A 15,376-nucleotide genomic window follows, 5' to 3' on the forward strand; every position below is an offset into this window, starting at 1 on the left:
CTGTGCTCTAAGCGAGTGCATCCACTCTAGGGCTTGTACCCCACGCTAGTCCCGCCTTGCCTATCAACGTCGAGTCATCATGAGTCGATGAGCGTCATTGCTGGATCATTTGATGACAGGAAATCGTCTTTTATGATTCGAACGGCATTTTTTACCAACTACGCGCTCACTAACCAACTTGTTCTCCGAGATGGGTGTCGACCCCAGTCATTTTAGAACCCTGAATACCCGAGTCACTATCATGATCACGTGAAGATCGTCGCCTTATCGCCTTATCAACTTATCACCTTATCAGCTTATCGAAAAATGGAACGACTTTTGCATTGATATAGATTCCCCGAAACACAAGGGTATACTCTATCTATAACTCATACATTCGTAGGTCAAGCATGGCTTAATTATCACTCGTCGCCAAATCCACCCTCCTCGAACTCGACCTTTCCAATACTCCACAGCTCCTTCTCATCGTCAACTTCATCGTTGGCCAGGCCCAGACCGCCCTGGCCACCTTCAGCCTCCCTACGCTCACGTGTCTGTGCCGCAAGACGGAGCGCAACACGCTTGAAGTAGTCCGACATGCTACGCTTAGGTCCAGGTGGTAGCTCTGAGCCAGGACCAGCCATATACTTGTCGAAGACTGCAGAGTCCGAGTCCACAACGGAGAAGATGGACAGGAATGCGGCTTCTGCCGCCAGCTTGACGGGGATGACCATATCGCGGACACCAGCGAAGATTGCTGGCGCGAGGAGAGCGAGATGGGGGCGTGCTAACTCTGGGTGAAGTCGGCCGACTGTTCGGATCACCACCAGTGACAATCGTCGGGTGTCAGATGGTGCGCCTGGCTGAATGCAAGGTGCCAACGCTTCGATGATAGCCTTGTTGCTCTCGAAGCTGTGCTGCTCTTCAAGCAGCAAGTACTTTCCAGCGGCGAGTACACAGTTGTCGGCGATGAAGGGCTGCTCAAGTTAGCGTTGTGCCTTAGTAGACAATATCGTAGAGGTCTCTTACATCCTTGTGCGTGACACCCTGGCAGATCAGGTTCTGTGTCTCTGCCGCGTACTGCTCCGTTAATGATGATGGAGAGTCGACAAGGAGAGCATTCAATCCCAAGATTGATGCATGTGAAAAGTTGGGCGTAAGGACGCGGCTCCTAAAATATGGTTAGCATCGTCCAGGTAATATGGGATGAGTCTCTCCGTACTTGATAAGCGGGCCAGCAGTAGTTGCCGGAAGAACCTTGACCAAAGCACTAAGCAATTTGGCATTTATGATAGCAACAGCATCTGTCTGATCGCTGGCGTCGTCGTCAATGAGAGCAAGGAGGGAGTTCTTCGAAGCCTCGCTCATGTTGGCGCCAGCCTTGCCGACAACCTCCTGCAGCGCCTTCATCATGGCATTGCGCACACCAACATCGGCGGTCTTCGTACCCGTAATGAGTTCTATAATACATTAGTTTCTTACATTCTTAAGTGTGGTGAGGTTTTGGCGCTTACCTGCAATCAGAGGATCGACCCTAGGTGTCAGTGTGATCAAGATTCCAAGACCCTTGGCGGCCCTGTTACGCAGAGTCTCGCTAGTCTGGTCAGCCAGACCACGAGCAAATGTTCGCTGAAGCTGCGGCAGGAAAGGCTTGACGGCCAAAGGAATCTTTTGCAGAAGCTTGTTAAGCGTGAAGAAGATAGCACCTAGAATTATTAGCTTCTGTCACGAAAGATAAGGTGAATAATCGCCTACATTTGAGGTCCACCGAACGCTCGGAGACGACACGAATAAGCGGACCGGTGATTTGAGTAACGAACGGCTTCAGGGAGTCGGCAGCCGTGCGGTCAATAAGGTCACCAATTGCGAGAGCAGATTGGGTACGCTGGTCAACACTGCCATTGAGGAGACCCTGCAGGAAGATGGGCAGGATGGCAGTGATACCCTTCGGCAGGCTGAAGCCAGGAAGATCGGCACCAGGAACTCCAACACCCCTGAGGATTTGCCTGGCAGGTACGGCAAGAACTTCCATTTCCTCCTTGCGCAGGTGAGCCATGAGCCCGGTGAGGGCAGCCCAGGCAGCCTTGACGACTTCCTTGGCAGAGTCATCGAAGGAGATAAGCAAGACACGGATGAGGTCTTGGTAGTATCTAGAGAAGTCGATATCGGCATCGGCGAAGAATTTCTTGAGGTGCTCGGCGGCGCGGGTACGACGACGCTCATCGTCATGCTTGATCAAGGCCAGCATCACGCTCATCATGACATTGAGACCGTCGAACTCATCCACGGAAACAAGGATAGTGTCGAAGGCACTTTCAAGCTCTTGCCGCTGCTCGTCGTCCTTGCACGTGATGATGTTGTCCATCAGCGTGTTCAAGATAGTAGGCAGACGGCGGGCCATTGCGGAGCCTGCAACCTCGGCCAATGAAGCGAGAGCCCTGGCATTGAAGGTTGAGACGGGGGAGGTAAGGAGTGTCGGGATAAGGTTGGGCAGGATGATGTTGGCGCGTGTCTGTTCCGTGAGCAGAGTCAACAATGCTGACAATGCTTGCTCCGCGTCTTCGTCGTTTCTCAACAACATGAGAAGATGAGGCAGCACCTGGTCCACAGCCCTCTTGCCCAGAATCTGTTGCAGGGAGTCGAAAGCTTCAGCGGCCGCTTCACGGACATCTTCATCGTGATCGACCAATGCAACTCGGACAGTAGAGATGAGAATCTTCTCAAAGTCCTCAAGAGCATCTGGGGAAGAAGATGTAATGATCTCCTTAAGAGCGATACAGATACCTTGTTTGACGTCCACATCTGGTGAGCTTTGCAAGCCATCCTCGAGCGAGGGCAGCAAAGTTGAGAGCACAGACTCGCCAGCCTTCTTGATAAGATCTCCCAGAGCATTGCTGGCAATGACCTTCTGTTCCATGTTGGAAGATCCGAGACGGCGAATGATGAGCTGTGATAAGGTGGGAACCATCTCCTTGAGCGTTCTGGGAGACGCAACAAGCGACTTCCAGACACCCATAGCCGCGGTCTTGACAAGACCAGAGGTATCGCAGCGGCAAATAAAGAGCGAAGACAGAACTCTGTCCCTCCTCTCTTCTCCGAGGACTTCGAGCAAGGACTGTCCGGCCTGGGCAGCTTCTTCCTCCTCCTCTTCGGCTTCGGTCTTGGCGGTGATACCCGTGATGCTGAAGAGCAGGTCTCCAACCAGCTCGACGGAGCTGAGCCTGATGCGGTAACTGTCATCAGCAAGGCCACGCTCAAGCTCGGGCAGAAGCAGATCAATGGCCTTGGAGGAGAAGTTCTTGACGAGCAAGCGACCTGCGCGGAGCGAAGTTTCGCGGATTGAGTCAACATCATCAGCAAGACCAGCCAAAATTGGCGGAATGATCTTGCTGAGATAAGGCGCGAAGCTGTTTCCGAAACAAGCGGGCAAGAAGATGAAGAGCGTCATGAAACCTTCGCGAATAGTGGCCTTGGAGCTGCTGACGTTCTGGAGGATAGTTGGCAGGGTTTCTTCGAGTCTGGTCGTACCCAGACCTGCGAGAACCTCCGAAAGCGCTTGGGCGGATCCCAAACGGTCGCCAGCTCCAGAATCCGACTTGAGAGTAGCCATGAGGTTGGGGATAAGGTCGGGCAGGGCGTCCTCTCCAAGCTTCTCGATCAACGAACCAAGGGCCTTGGAGGCAGTGGCACGAGTCGTAGGCACCGGGTCGACAATAGCCAAGTTAAGACCAGAAATTATGATGGGCAAGTGAGTGATTAGGTCCTTACGCTCCGTAAGGTGCGCCAAGCTACCAATGATCTGGGCCGACTTGCGCTTCGTTGCTGATCTATCACCAAGACCACGCTCAAGAATACGGACAACCAAAGCGAGAGATGGGGCATCCAAGTAATGGACGAAGGATACCTTGATAAGGGAATCAAGAGCCTCATCGGTAAACTTGGTTGGATCGCTCAGGGCCTTCAGGAGCACGCCAACCAGCGACTTCACCTCGGGGTTGCTGATGACTTCACCAAACCGTTGAAGACTGCGATTGGCGGCATTGCGAACTTCCTTGTGGGTGTCGTTCAAAACGATAGTCAACGGAGGAATGATCTCAGGCAGACTGACAGACAGTTGTTGCGGGTCCAAGTAAGCCATGGCTCCGAGAAGGTCACATGCTCCCTTTTGACTACGCCACTGGGTATCGTCGAGACCCTCAAGAAGGGTAGGAAGGATTTGCTTGACGCCATAGGAGCTGAGGTTCGAGAAACAGGCTCTGGCTGTGTACAGACAAGCATCACGAACATCTGCGTTTGGGTCTCCGAAACTGGCCAGAAGTTGTGGGACCACATGGATAACGTACGGTTCGAAAGTTCGGCCAAGGATGGTGGCAAACAGCTCATAAGCCAGGAGAGCACCTTGTCTCTTGTGGGCTTCCTTCTTGCTCTCCGCAGCATCTTGGAGATGGGCCATAACCCTGAACTCGCGCAGAGTGAAAACACCCCGACCTTTAACAATACCAGCCAATCCATAAGCTGCACCACGCTGCGTGGCATAGTCCTTTGACTGCAGAAGCTCATCGAGCATTTGCTGGGCGTATTGTCCGCTCTCGCGGCCAGCAAGTCGAATCAGAGGTGGAAGACAGTCTGAGACAGCAGATTGGACAGACTCGGATGGTGTAGGAAGTGTCGCGAGCAGTCTCTTGATGACGGTTTGCAAGCGAGGGTCATCAGACTTAAGGTGACGGGCCAAGGATCCGTAAAGAACAACAACCGCCTCGTTAAGAAGATCGGAAGTCTCGCTCCCCTTGTCTGAGGTTTCCAGCGTTGTCTGGAGAAGCTTCATCAACTCTTCCACCTTCTCTTGACCGTGAGCGGCGATAACGGCTTTACCGCTGTCGGCCATTTGGGCTCTCACTAGACCACTCTTGTCGATAAGGGGACCTCTTTCAATCAAGAATCGGAGAAAGGACACAATCTGCTCGCCCTCGAATAAGCTTTGCATGGCCCCGAAAGCAAGTGCAATACCGCTGCGTGGTTCCCACATGTCTGTTGTATCGACCTTCTTGGGCATTCCGTACTTGTCCTTCTCAGGTTCCTTGGGTCGGATCTCAGACTCATATCTCGACTGCAGTTGCGACATGATGTCACCGAATGCCGACGGGTTGGACTGGATTGCATGAGCCAAAGCACGAGCGGCAGCACCCCGAAGGTTTGCATCTTTGGAGTCGAGGTAGGGAATAATCTTTCCGCACGCGTTCTCGTCAACCTCGAGAGCGTTCTCTTCCCAAATATTCTCAGCGACCTCTGCATTCTCTTCTAGGTGATCGTGGCACTCGAGCCAGATATGCTCGGAGAAGTCCAGATCAGTGAGATCAATCTCTGCCTCAATGGCCTGCAAGACTGACAGCCGCACGGACGATTCAGTAACGATGGTGCCTTTGAGAAGTACATCAAGCTCGGCTTCGCTGATGTTCGCCGCAATGCATCTGCTGACATCAGATAGGGTATCCTTGATGAGCTTGTAATGCTGGGTGTATCTCTGCATCGAGGTGATCAGCTGGCCAAGAAGCTCCGCCCGGGGAAGACGGTCATCGGTCACTATTTACATTATTAAAATGAACAATCAACGGTCAGGATGATTGACTTACATGAACCTGAGTGGAAGGACAAGATTTCAAGCGCAAGCAGAACCTGTTCACCCTCCTCCTCACCCTTTTCTTCGTCAACGCCGTTTCGGCTGAGAATTGTAAAGAGAAGTGGCAGAGCATAGGCCAAGGAGGAGTTGTCAAGGGGCCGCTGTTCGGATGCGAAGCGCAGGCGATAGAGAATTCTGGTTACCAATTCTACATGTGGTTAGCATAATTATTGAATATAACTTAGTGCACTTACTTCCGAGAGGCTCTACTTCCATCTCAACGGGTAGGGAGCCCTTGCCAATGGCCCTAAGCGTTGCAACACCCACGAATGATCGTAGAGGACCAAGCCGTGATGACAGCTTGTCTGCACACTTGATGTACGCTTTGGATACGACATTGCCAGAGAACAGACCTGCTCCTGCCTTTGAGAGGGCCAGCAAGGAGGAGATAGCGGGGTTGATCCAGCCGTCCGCGTCAATAGCGGGACCAGCAGCGAGGCCTTGGATGATTCCGCAGCCGCGTTGGATTCTTTTGACCTCACGCAGTACCTCTTCGCGAATTTTCGCTTCCTTTGCAAGCTGAGCCTTGACCTTGGCTTGCTCGTCTGCAGTAAGCTTCTTTGGTTTTTCGCCCTTCTTCTGAGCCAAGTGTGCCCGCATCTCCTCTTCCCATTTGAGGATGTCGTAGTCCTTCGTGTTCTTGTCGAATGTCTGCTTTGACTTGGTGTTAAGTACGTCTACGAACATGGTCCCTTCAGGGGTTCTGGCAATACCAGCATCTGTGGGAGTAATCTTTGATGCACGGGCTACGTCCAAGTCTTCTTGGATCTGCTTGACAAGCTGAGACACCATGACATCAGGAGCCACAAATGCCAAATCTCCAGCTGCAGCCCAGATGGCATCGTCTACCTGCGGTACTTTAGACTGGACGGGGTCGTCTTGCACTCGGATCAATTGATTGAGGCAATCATCCGGGCGTCCGCGAACAAGCTCACCTGGATCGGTGCCGGTTCGTAGGCAAAGATCAATCCATGATACATTTGAGACCGATTCAGGACGAGCAAGAAGCAGCAGGGAGACCAGCTGTTCCTTGATTGCGTCACGAAATTGATTAGATGACTCTGAACTTGACACCGGGCAGATTGCCTTCACAACCAAGTGAAGGGATTTTTGATTCTCCGGGCCTGCAGATACAGGTGCCGATTCCTTCTCTCCTGTCCTGAGAGCAAGAAGCCAAGACCAAAGCGCATCGGTGACAATCTTTCCGATTGCGGTGGGGGTTTTCTCGTGGACGCTGGACAAAACGCGAGCAGACTCGTCACGGAAACTGCTGTGAAGTCCGGGTCCTGTGATTGTGTAGATGAAAGCCTCGCCCCAAGCAACCCTGGCTTGAGCCTCGGCACTCTTGAATTTGGCGGTGGAAGCAACAGCAGCAAGAGTCCGTACAGCCCATTGCATCTCCGCTTGGGAAGCCAACTTGGAATAGGCCTTGGGGTTGAGCAGGAAAGACGGCTTGGGCTGAAGAACCATAGATTGGCCAACTGCGTCTTCCCAGGCAGCCTTGTCGGCCTTCTCAAGGACCGACAATCGTCCAGACAGAGCGAGGTAGACATAGGCTGTGAAGAGAGCTCCGTTCTGTGCCGACGGCAACGGGTTTGATGAGACTTCCTTGAAGATATCCTTCAACTTAGCCAGGAACTTGGTAACGAAAGGCTCAATTTCAGGGCTAGCCAAGGACTCAGGATCAGCCTGCCAAACGGCTTGTGCGATGTTGAGCTGCCAGAGTTTTCGGAAAGGGATCTTCTTTTCCGCTGACCCTTTGACGATGGCATTGACCGCATCGTCGCTGATCTTCACCTTCGATTGGATCAGACGCGTAAGGTGTTTAGAGAAAGCCTTGATTTCTTGTTCGAGGGCAGCCTCGTTTGATTCACGATTGAAGACTGGTACAAAGCCTTGCACAATATCTTTGGAAATATCAGACGTAGGAGACACGGCAAGGAGCGCTTGAGCGTAGATGGCACGTTGTTCCGGACTTGCAACCTTTTGCGTCTTCAACGGGCCAACAACCTCGCCGACAATCTTGGAAACCAAGGTCTCCGTCTTGGACTTTGAGATCAATGTTTCAAACGACCGTAGAGCACCTTCGCGAATGGCAGGATTGTTCGATTTCATGCTGGATAGCAAATGCTTCATGAGTCGGGCATGTAGTACTTCGGAGAGGTCAATTTCATTCGAGAGAGACGAGAACAGCGACGGCACCAGCCCGGTGAACACGATCTCTGGAGAACGTAAGATTGCCTTTTCGAGGGGAGGAAGGATCTCTGCTGTGAGATCGCCGTCGGCGACGAACGATTCGAAAAAGTCGGACATGCCATTGGCGATGTGTGCAGGCGGCGCGGACTTGGCAGCCACAAGTTCCTTGATGTAGTATGCAATGATGGTCTTCTTCTCTTCTTCAAGAACTGTTTTCTTGTTAGGGAGACGCGCGCATACTCCTGAAATTACACCGATGAACGGCGCATTCTTCTGTCCAGTAGTCGCATTGCTAGTCAAGCGCTGCACCGACTGCTTGATAGCATCATCGCCCCATGTGTCAGAGAACACTGAGCGCAGAGCACGTCTCGTGACTGTCAAAGCAGACTTTTTGACTGTTGGTCTGGGGTGAGCGGCCAGACAGGTTTCCAGAGCCCGCGCATCGAGTGTTATAATATCCAGGATGAGTGAAAGCGGGGTCTCGGTGTCGCTTTTGAGAACTTGCAAAAGGATTGAGCACCATTCCAGAACAACCAATGCTGAGCCTGCATCTCGGCTAGACTTGGAAGACTCTGTCTGCAGTTCCGACACTAAAAATTTGAGATCGCCGGTTGTGATGGGCGTCTTGAGGATTGACCGCAGACATGTCTGCGCGGCCTGGCGGGACGGTCGGTCAACGTATCGCGGAATAGTCTGTAATAGAATTTCGAGTAGAGGTTGACGGGCATTCTCCGGTAGGTCGGACCCTGTTTAGAGGCAGAACCAAGCACGCGGTCAGAATTGGGCTGTAGTCACGGAGGGGGGTCGGGCAATACCGATTAGATCGCGGAGTTCATTGAGAGCTTGAGTTCGGCGGGAAGTCGAGCTCGACAAGAGCACGATCCGCAAGCTCTCAAGATCTCCGGCTTTCACCTGGTCCCATGGAAATTCGTCCATGTTAGGTGGTCGGGAGCATGTCGTTTCCTGCTCAGCGGTGATCGTGTGTTGATGCGTCATAAGAGTTTTTGAGGTTTTGTGTGGGGAAGAGAGCCTCGCCGCCTTTGGGTTGCCTGTATTCATCCACCACACAGCGTCGCTGCAAAGTGAGTCATCTCGATTCATACTTTCTTCTGCTGTTAACTTACAGGAGTGCTGAAGCTTTTACAAGCGCTGTAGCGCTGCATTATGCCGCCAAACAGCAAGAAAAAGAAGAAGCCCGCCGCAAACCCCGCCCGCGGCTTTGCGACAGTCTCGGTCCCCAAAGCGAAGCCTGCAGAGTCGTCAGAGCCCGCGTCGACAGTTGATTCCAAGTCAGTATCGGAGAGTGACCGTCAGACGCCTGCTGAGCCGACTCAGCCCGCCCCGAGCTCGAACGATGCCCCGTCCCTCCAACAATTAACTCCGGAACAACTGGAACAGCACCTCGAGGACGCCGAGTTACAGATACTGGTCGAAAAGCATGCGGCGAAGTGCAAGAGTGATGCCATTCGTCAAGCTACAAAGCTTGACACGGAACGGAGGGTTCTCCGGCAGCAGGCCATTCCTGTGAATTTGCTCGAATGGCTTCCTTCCGACGTGGTAAGCTCTATACTTGGTCTAGCCGAGGCAGAGGAACAGGGATTGAGCCCTCAGTCGGTGCGCGACAAGCGGCCTGTCCCGGAGGATGGACTGTGCACCAAGGTCTGGATCTTGAGAGATACTCTCTTGAAGTTGGGCTTCCCTGAAACCCGGGTTGAAGAGGCGCTGAAGCATGTCCTGGTCTACTTTGCTGGCAATTTTACGGTCACTAACCGGGAAGTTGTGTGCAACCTGGATGAGGCTCTTGAATGGCTGGCGATGCATTGCGAGCCGGAGGAGCTGCCATCCTACACACAGGCGCTTGGCCAGCGCAAAGATACGGACAAGAATGTTTCCTGGATTTCTGGTAACCCTAAGCGTCGGCTTCACATGAGGCGAAAACGCTAACACCCGTCAGATCAACCATCAGGGCAGTCTACACCTAAGAATACCGCGGGGAACAAGCCGCAGAAGCCAAAGCCTGTTGTTAAGGAAACGATCCCTCAGCCCGACCCTTATGAATCCGACAGTTCACTCGACCCAGACACTTTGGTTCCGAAGTATCTGGATCTGCAAACCCGGCTGTACAATCTTCAGCCGGAGGTCTATGACAAGCCCAAGAAAGGCAAGAAGAGCCAGTCTGCCGCAACTGTGGATAACCCGCAAGCACTCAAGCTTCAGCGCAAAATAGCGAGCATAGAGAATGATGTTCTATTTGACCGCAAAGAGGCTGATTATCTCTGGAGAGAGAAACTGGACGAGCTCAGGAAGGAGGCTGCTATCTTCCGACGTGTCGAAGCCAGTGCAGAGAAGGAGCAAGCCGAGAAGAAAGAACCAGAACCGCAACCGGTACCGGAACCTTTGCCAGGTTTGGAAGATGTCGACCTTCTAGGAGATATGTTCCAAGATAATGAGGAACCAACTCTGGAGCTGGGAGTAATCACAGAGGAGCTGAACAAGGCATCCATTGCGGTTCGAGATTTCGGCAAATGGACAGGTCTCAGCCCTCGTCGTGTCTTGGAGGAGGCATGCAAAGCCCGGTATGCCTTATCATTCTGTCATTCGCCTTTCTAAGCTAATACCTTATAGGGACTCCGGGTGTAAAGTCATCTACAAAGACGTCTCTTCATCCTCACATCAATGTCGCATGGCACTTGAGGCCAGGTGGTCGAAGCCGCAAGAAAACCCGTCTCCCTTCTCCCACGATCTAATCACCCACAAATCGAGCTCATATGCTACCTTTGTCTCGATGGATAAAATAGCTACTCCAACAACGCAGCAAGCCGAGGCATACGCCTCCACCTTTGCGCTCTTCCTCCTCTTTCCTCAGAATTCAAAGGAAGGGAAGGCCTACCTACGTCTTCCAGCCGCATGGAGGGATCTCTGGACCGAGTTTTCGACCGCAAAGAAAGAGCAGGATGATGAAGCTGATAAACAGGTCGTCAAGAATTTGAGGAAATTGATCTCGGAAAATCACGGCACCTTTGAGGATGATGTTGTCCTCTCTGATAACTTCCGGAGAAGGAACGGAACCCCAAGAAGTCGGTCTCCAGTCAAAGCAGGATCAAAGGACGCCTTAGGGATCAATGAGCAGTTGGCCCAGATCTGGGCGGAGAAATCGTCGACACCTGCATTCCAGCACATGGTCCAAGGCCGAATGAATCTGCCCATTTGGGAGTTCAAGAATGAGATTCTCAGCACGCTCGAAACCCACCGTGCGCTCATTATCTGCAGTGAAACAGGAAGTGGTAAGAGTACACAGATTCCCTCGTTCATCCTGGAGCACGAGATGCAGTCAGGCCGGCCGTGCAAGATCTACGTTACCGAACCTCGACGTATTTCCGCCATTTCGCTCGCGCGCCGAGTCAGCGAAGAACTTGGCGAAAGCAAGAGCGACATTGGCACTTCACGCTCTTTGCTTGGTTTTGCTGTCCGGTTAGAGACCAAAGTCAGTCAGGCTACGAGGTTGGTGTTCGCGACGACTGGTGTGGTGGTGCGCATGCTTGAACGCCCTGACGACTTCCAAGACGTCACTCACGTTGTGCTTGATGAGGTCCACGAGCGTTCTATTGACAGTGACTTCCTTCTTATCGTTCTGCGACGGCTGATGGCAAAGCGACCGGACCTGAAGCTGATTCTCATGTCTGCTACTCTGGAGGCTAACCGCTTCTCCACGTATCTCGGTGGTGTACCAATCCTGAACATCCCAGGACGAACGTTCCCCGTTGAAACAAAATTCATCGAGGATGCGGTCGAATTAACCCAGTACCGATTGACTGAGAACGAGCCCAACGTTACCTACGATGAAGACGAAGACGACGTTGATGCCGCCCAAGGCGATGCTGCTGGTGGTCTGCCAGCGACGCTGGAAAGCTATTCCAAGCAGACACGCGAGACAATCCTCAACTTTGATGAGTACAGACTCGACTATCAATTGATCAACAGACTCCTGATGAAGATTGCAACCGCACCGGAAATGGAATACTATAGCAAAGCTATCTTGGTGTTCCTGCCCGGTATGGCGGAAATCCGACGGCTGAACGACGAGCTCTTAGCAGAGCCAACGTTCCAGCGCGGATGGATTGTTCATGCTCTCCATTCGTCGATCGCCAGCGAAGAGCAAGAGAAGGCATTCGTGGTGCCTCCTGAGGGTATGCGGAAGATAGTCATCGCCACCAACATTGCAGAAACAGGTATCACAATTCCAGATATCACGGCTGTCATAGATGCAGGCAAGGAAAAGACAATGCGGTATGTTTAACCATTGAAAAGCCTGTGCAAGCTAACAATAGCAGATTCGATGAGCGACGCCAACTATCTCGACTAGTAGAAGCGTTCATCTCGCGGGCCAACGCAAAGCAGCGACGTGGTCGTGCAGGTCGTGTACAACGGGGGATCTGCTTCCACCTGTTCACCAAATACCGACATGACAAAATGGTATGCCCCGCTGTCCTATGTTAACTGAGTAGTACTGACTAAGACAGCTGGCTGAACAACAAATCCCGGAGATGCTCCGACTTTCCCTGCAAGACCTCGTCCTCCGCGTCAAGATCTGCAAGCTCGGGGAGGTTGAGCCCACACTCCTCGAAGCCGTCGACCCGCCATCATCCAAGAATATCCGGCGGGCGATCGACGCCCTCAAGGAGGTCAAGGCCCTGACGAGCGCGGAGAACCTTACCCCGCTAGGACAGCAGCTAGCCAAGCTCCCGCTGGATGTCTTCCTTGGTAAACTGATTATCCACGGTGCGATCTTCAAGTGTCTCGATGCGGCGATTAGCATTGCGGCGATCTTGTCGTGCAAGTCGCCGTTTGTCAATACTATGGGGTCAAACACGCAGAAGGACGCTGCTAGACTTTCGTTTAGGAGAGGTATGTCATCCGCTGAGTCGGCATCTGAGTTGCATGCTAAGGTATCATAGGCGACTCGGATCTGTTGACAGTCTACAACGCATACTGCGCCTGGAGACGCACAAGAAGCACACCCGGCTCAAACGAATACGCCTTCTGCCGGAAGAACTTCCTCTCCCCGCAGACCCTGCTTAACATTGAAGACGTCAAACTACAGCTGATGGTCTCCATCGCCGACGCAGGGCTGGTCACTCTCGACGCAAATCAGAAGCAGTCGCTTAATCGGTAGGTTTCCACCTGTCCCTGCCCCTCCATCTTTACCCTCCCCGCCAAAACACCCAAGAAGAAATAAAAGCTAACAAAAACGGCAAAAGCGCCCGCTCCACCCGCCAACGGCACTTCTTCACCACCCCCGCGCCTCACGACATCCACAACGAAAACGACACACTCATCCAATCCGTCATCGCTTGGAGTTTCTACCCGAAGCTTGTAACGCGCGAAGGGAAAGGATGGCGCAATATCGCGAATAACCAGGCTGTCTCCCTGCACCCGACGTCCGTGAACAAGGGGTCCGATGCCAGTATCGTCAAGTACCTCAGTTACTACCATATCATGCAAGGGCGGAACAGGAACTATAATGCGTTTGAGACGAGTAGTGTAGAGGATTTTGCGATAGCTATGCTTTGTGGAGAGGGGGAGTTTAAGGTATGACAACCATGCCTGTCTTTTCTTTCTATTATGTGCGAACTAATATGTGTGGCTTTGCAGATGTACCCCGGCATCCTAAGCATAGATACAAACCGGCTGCGCTTCTCCATCCGCGACTGGAAGTCCATGCTTGCAATCAAGGTTCTCGCCACGAGGATTAGAGAGATTCTAGCAGGACTGTTCCGCGAGCCGCAAATGCCGTTGTCATACAAGCAGCGACAATGGATGGAGATCTGGGAGGGGATTTTTAGAGCAAAGGATACTAGATAGACGGGCATCATCTTATATGTGACCTGAACCTGACCATGGTCGGTTGTTGCATTTGCTTGAGATAGACTAGTAGATCAGCATGCTATAATCTACATAGATAGACCAACATAGCTAAAATGCTTATGCTCCCAGTGAATGACATGGAAGTCCAGACCCTCAGTCAAGTAAACTAAAAATAACCCTAGAGAAAAATAAATTCAAATCTAGATTCCCTCTTCCCAAGGACAACGGCCAGTCTGGCCTGTTTGAAGAATCACCGCCACCTGCACACCCACAAAGACCTCTAAGACATAAAAACACCATTCACCATACCCCAACAAAGAGACTAATCAATCCAGCCCTTTCAAACAGGAATCCATTTGTAACCATGGTTCTTAAAACACCCCTACATGAAACCCTCTTCATCCCCAATCAATAACCAAAGCTTAGAAACGTCAGTGAATCAAGTAATTCAAAGGCTACATCACTCACACATATTGACTTCTTCACATATCAAGGGGCGCTTGGTCTAGGGGTATGACGCTTCATTTGCAATGTCGCAAGTTTGGGATCGGACATTCGATCTTCCGAGTGCGATTAAAATTGAAGAGGTCCGGGGTTCAATTCCCCGAGTGTCCATGAGATGAAAATTATTTTTTTGGTTTTGGGGATCTTTTTTAAGGATTGAAGGGTGCTAGTTGGTAATTTAATGGTTAAATAATAGGTATTTTAAGAACCTTTTTAGAAGGGAAGAAGGGTATTTATTGTTGGTCGTTTTGAATAGTTTACGAGTTGTTCTTGCCTTCAACGTCTGTTCTGTTCACGGTCAGTGGTGACAAGAGTGGTTTTGCTTTGGTTTCTTTTGGTTCCTGATTGGCTGACAGGCTAACTTCTAGACCCACCACAGTGAAGTTGTAGGTGATATATTCCCGTACCTTCCTTTCCTCATTTACATGAGAATCCATGGACTAAAAAGAACCATACACAGCTCAAATTTGGCCACAAAACAAAAGAGAAACCGCTCTGAAGCTCTGTATACATCAATTTACCCAAAAAAAAAAGTCAAAAAAGTGGACACTCCGGGAATTGAACCCGGGACCTCTCCAATGCGAATGGAGCGTCATACCCCTAGACCAAGCGCCCCTTCGTATATCTAATAAATAATTATAAAGTATCACAGACTTTGTGAATTTTTCTGTGAATTTACTTGTGGTTTATAGGTTGCTTGATTCACTGGCATTCACTGATGTAATTTTGGCTTATTTTGGCCTAAGGTATGGAATTGGATGATTTGCCAATTAGCACTTCTGTCCATGGACTTGGTTATGATGGAGATTAGAGTCGAAGTCTTGGTCATTTGAGAGTTTGGATGAGAGTGAAGGTAAGATGGATATCTCAGGAATTGACTCCTTCTGTCACAGTGTGCAACCAGATACCTGATTCCTGCCTGATTCCTGCCTGATAAAGGTATATATATGTGAGAGCAGTGTAGAGCCTTCGGCTCTACATCCTAGTCTTTTGCTGATAGTGCAGTGGTTTAGGCTTCTAAATGCTCCTAGGGGTCGCGCCGTGACACCTTCCAGGATCCTGTCAGAAGCGGGCAAGCCAACGACAGCCAATGGTTACACTACGCCGCCAGGCTACGTGTGACAGGAAGAACGACGGACCGACTAAAGGGCGCTA

At 51.5% G+C, this 15,376-nt stretch overlaps 2 protein-coding genes and 2 non-coding genes across 4 annotated transcripts; 2 read left to right on the forward strand and 2 right to left on the reverse strand.

The window, feature by feature from the left end:
- Positions 1 to 50: 50 nt before the first annotated feature.
- On the reverse strand, positions 51 to 9,193 carry BDV14DRAFT_99552 (putative translational activator). Its single transcript, XM_073777987.1, has 9 exons — positions 8,977 to 9,193; positions 8,668 to 8,927; positions 5,851 to 8,598; positions 5,610 to 5,804; positions 1,735 to 5,559; positions 1,494 to 1,685; positions 1,202 to 1,439; positions 1,009 to 1,150; positions 51 to 956 (listed from the first exon to the last, which is right to left on the reverse strand). Exons 2-9 carry the CDS (start codon positions 8,909 to 8,911, stop codon positions 402 to 404), a joined length of 8,139 nt encoding a protein of 2,712 aa, XP_073625591.1. The 5' UTR covers positions 8,912 to 8,927; positions 8,977 to 9,193; the 3' UTR covers positions 51 to 401.
- On the forward strand, positions 9,017 to 13,863 carry BDV14DRAFT_210435 (putative ATP dependent RNA helicase; the record flags this gene model as incomplete). The annotated part of the gene is made up of 8 exons (XM_073775893.1): positions 9,017 to 9,767; positions 9,807 to 10,428; positions 10,478 to 12,139; positions 12,181 to 12,325; positions 12,373 to 12,757; positions 12,808 to 13,021; positions 13,111 to 13,441; positions 13,505 to 13,863. 8 exons carry the CDS (start codon positions 9,017 to 9,019, stop codon positions 13,712 to 13,714), a joined length of 4,320 nt encoding a protein of 1,439 aa, XP_073625592.1. The 3' UTR covers positions 13,715 to 13,863.
- A 348-nt stretch (positions 13,864 to 14,211) lies between these two features.
- BDV14DRAFT_t114 lies at positions 14,212 to 14,332 on the forward strand. The gene has a single exon. It is a non-coding gene; the product is annotated as a tRNA-Ala (tRNA).
- Positions 14,333 to 14,764: 432 nt separating this feature from the next.
- BDV14DRAFT_t115 lies at positions 14,765 to 14,836 on the reverse strand. The gene has a single exon. It is a non-coding gene; the product is annotated as a tRNA-Ala (tRNA).
- Positions 14,837 to 15,376: the final 540 nt, after the last annotated feature.

Source organism: Aspergillus stella-maris, assembly GCF_047715825.1.
Source record: "Aspergillus stella-maris strain CBS 113639 unplaced genomic scaffold BDV14scaffold_49, whole genome shotgun sequence".
Lineage (NCBI taxonomy): Eukaryota > Fungi > Ascomycota > Eurotiomycetes > Eurotiales > Aspergillaceae > Aspergillus > Aspergillus stella-maris.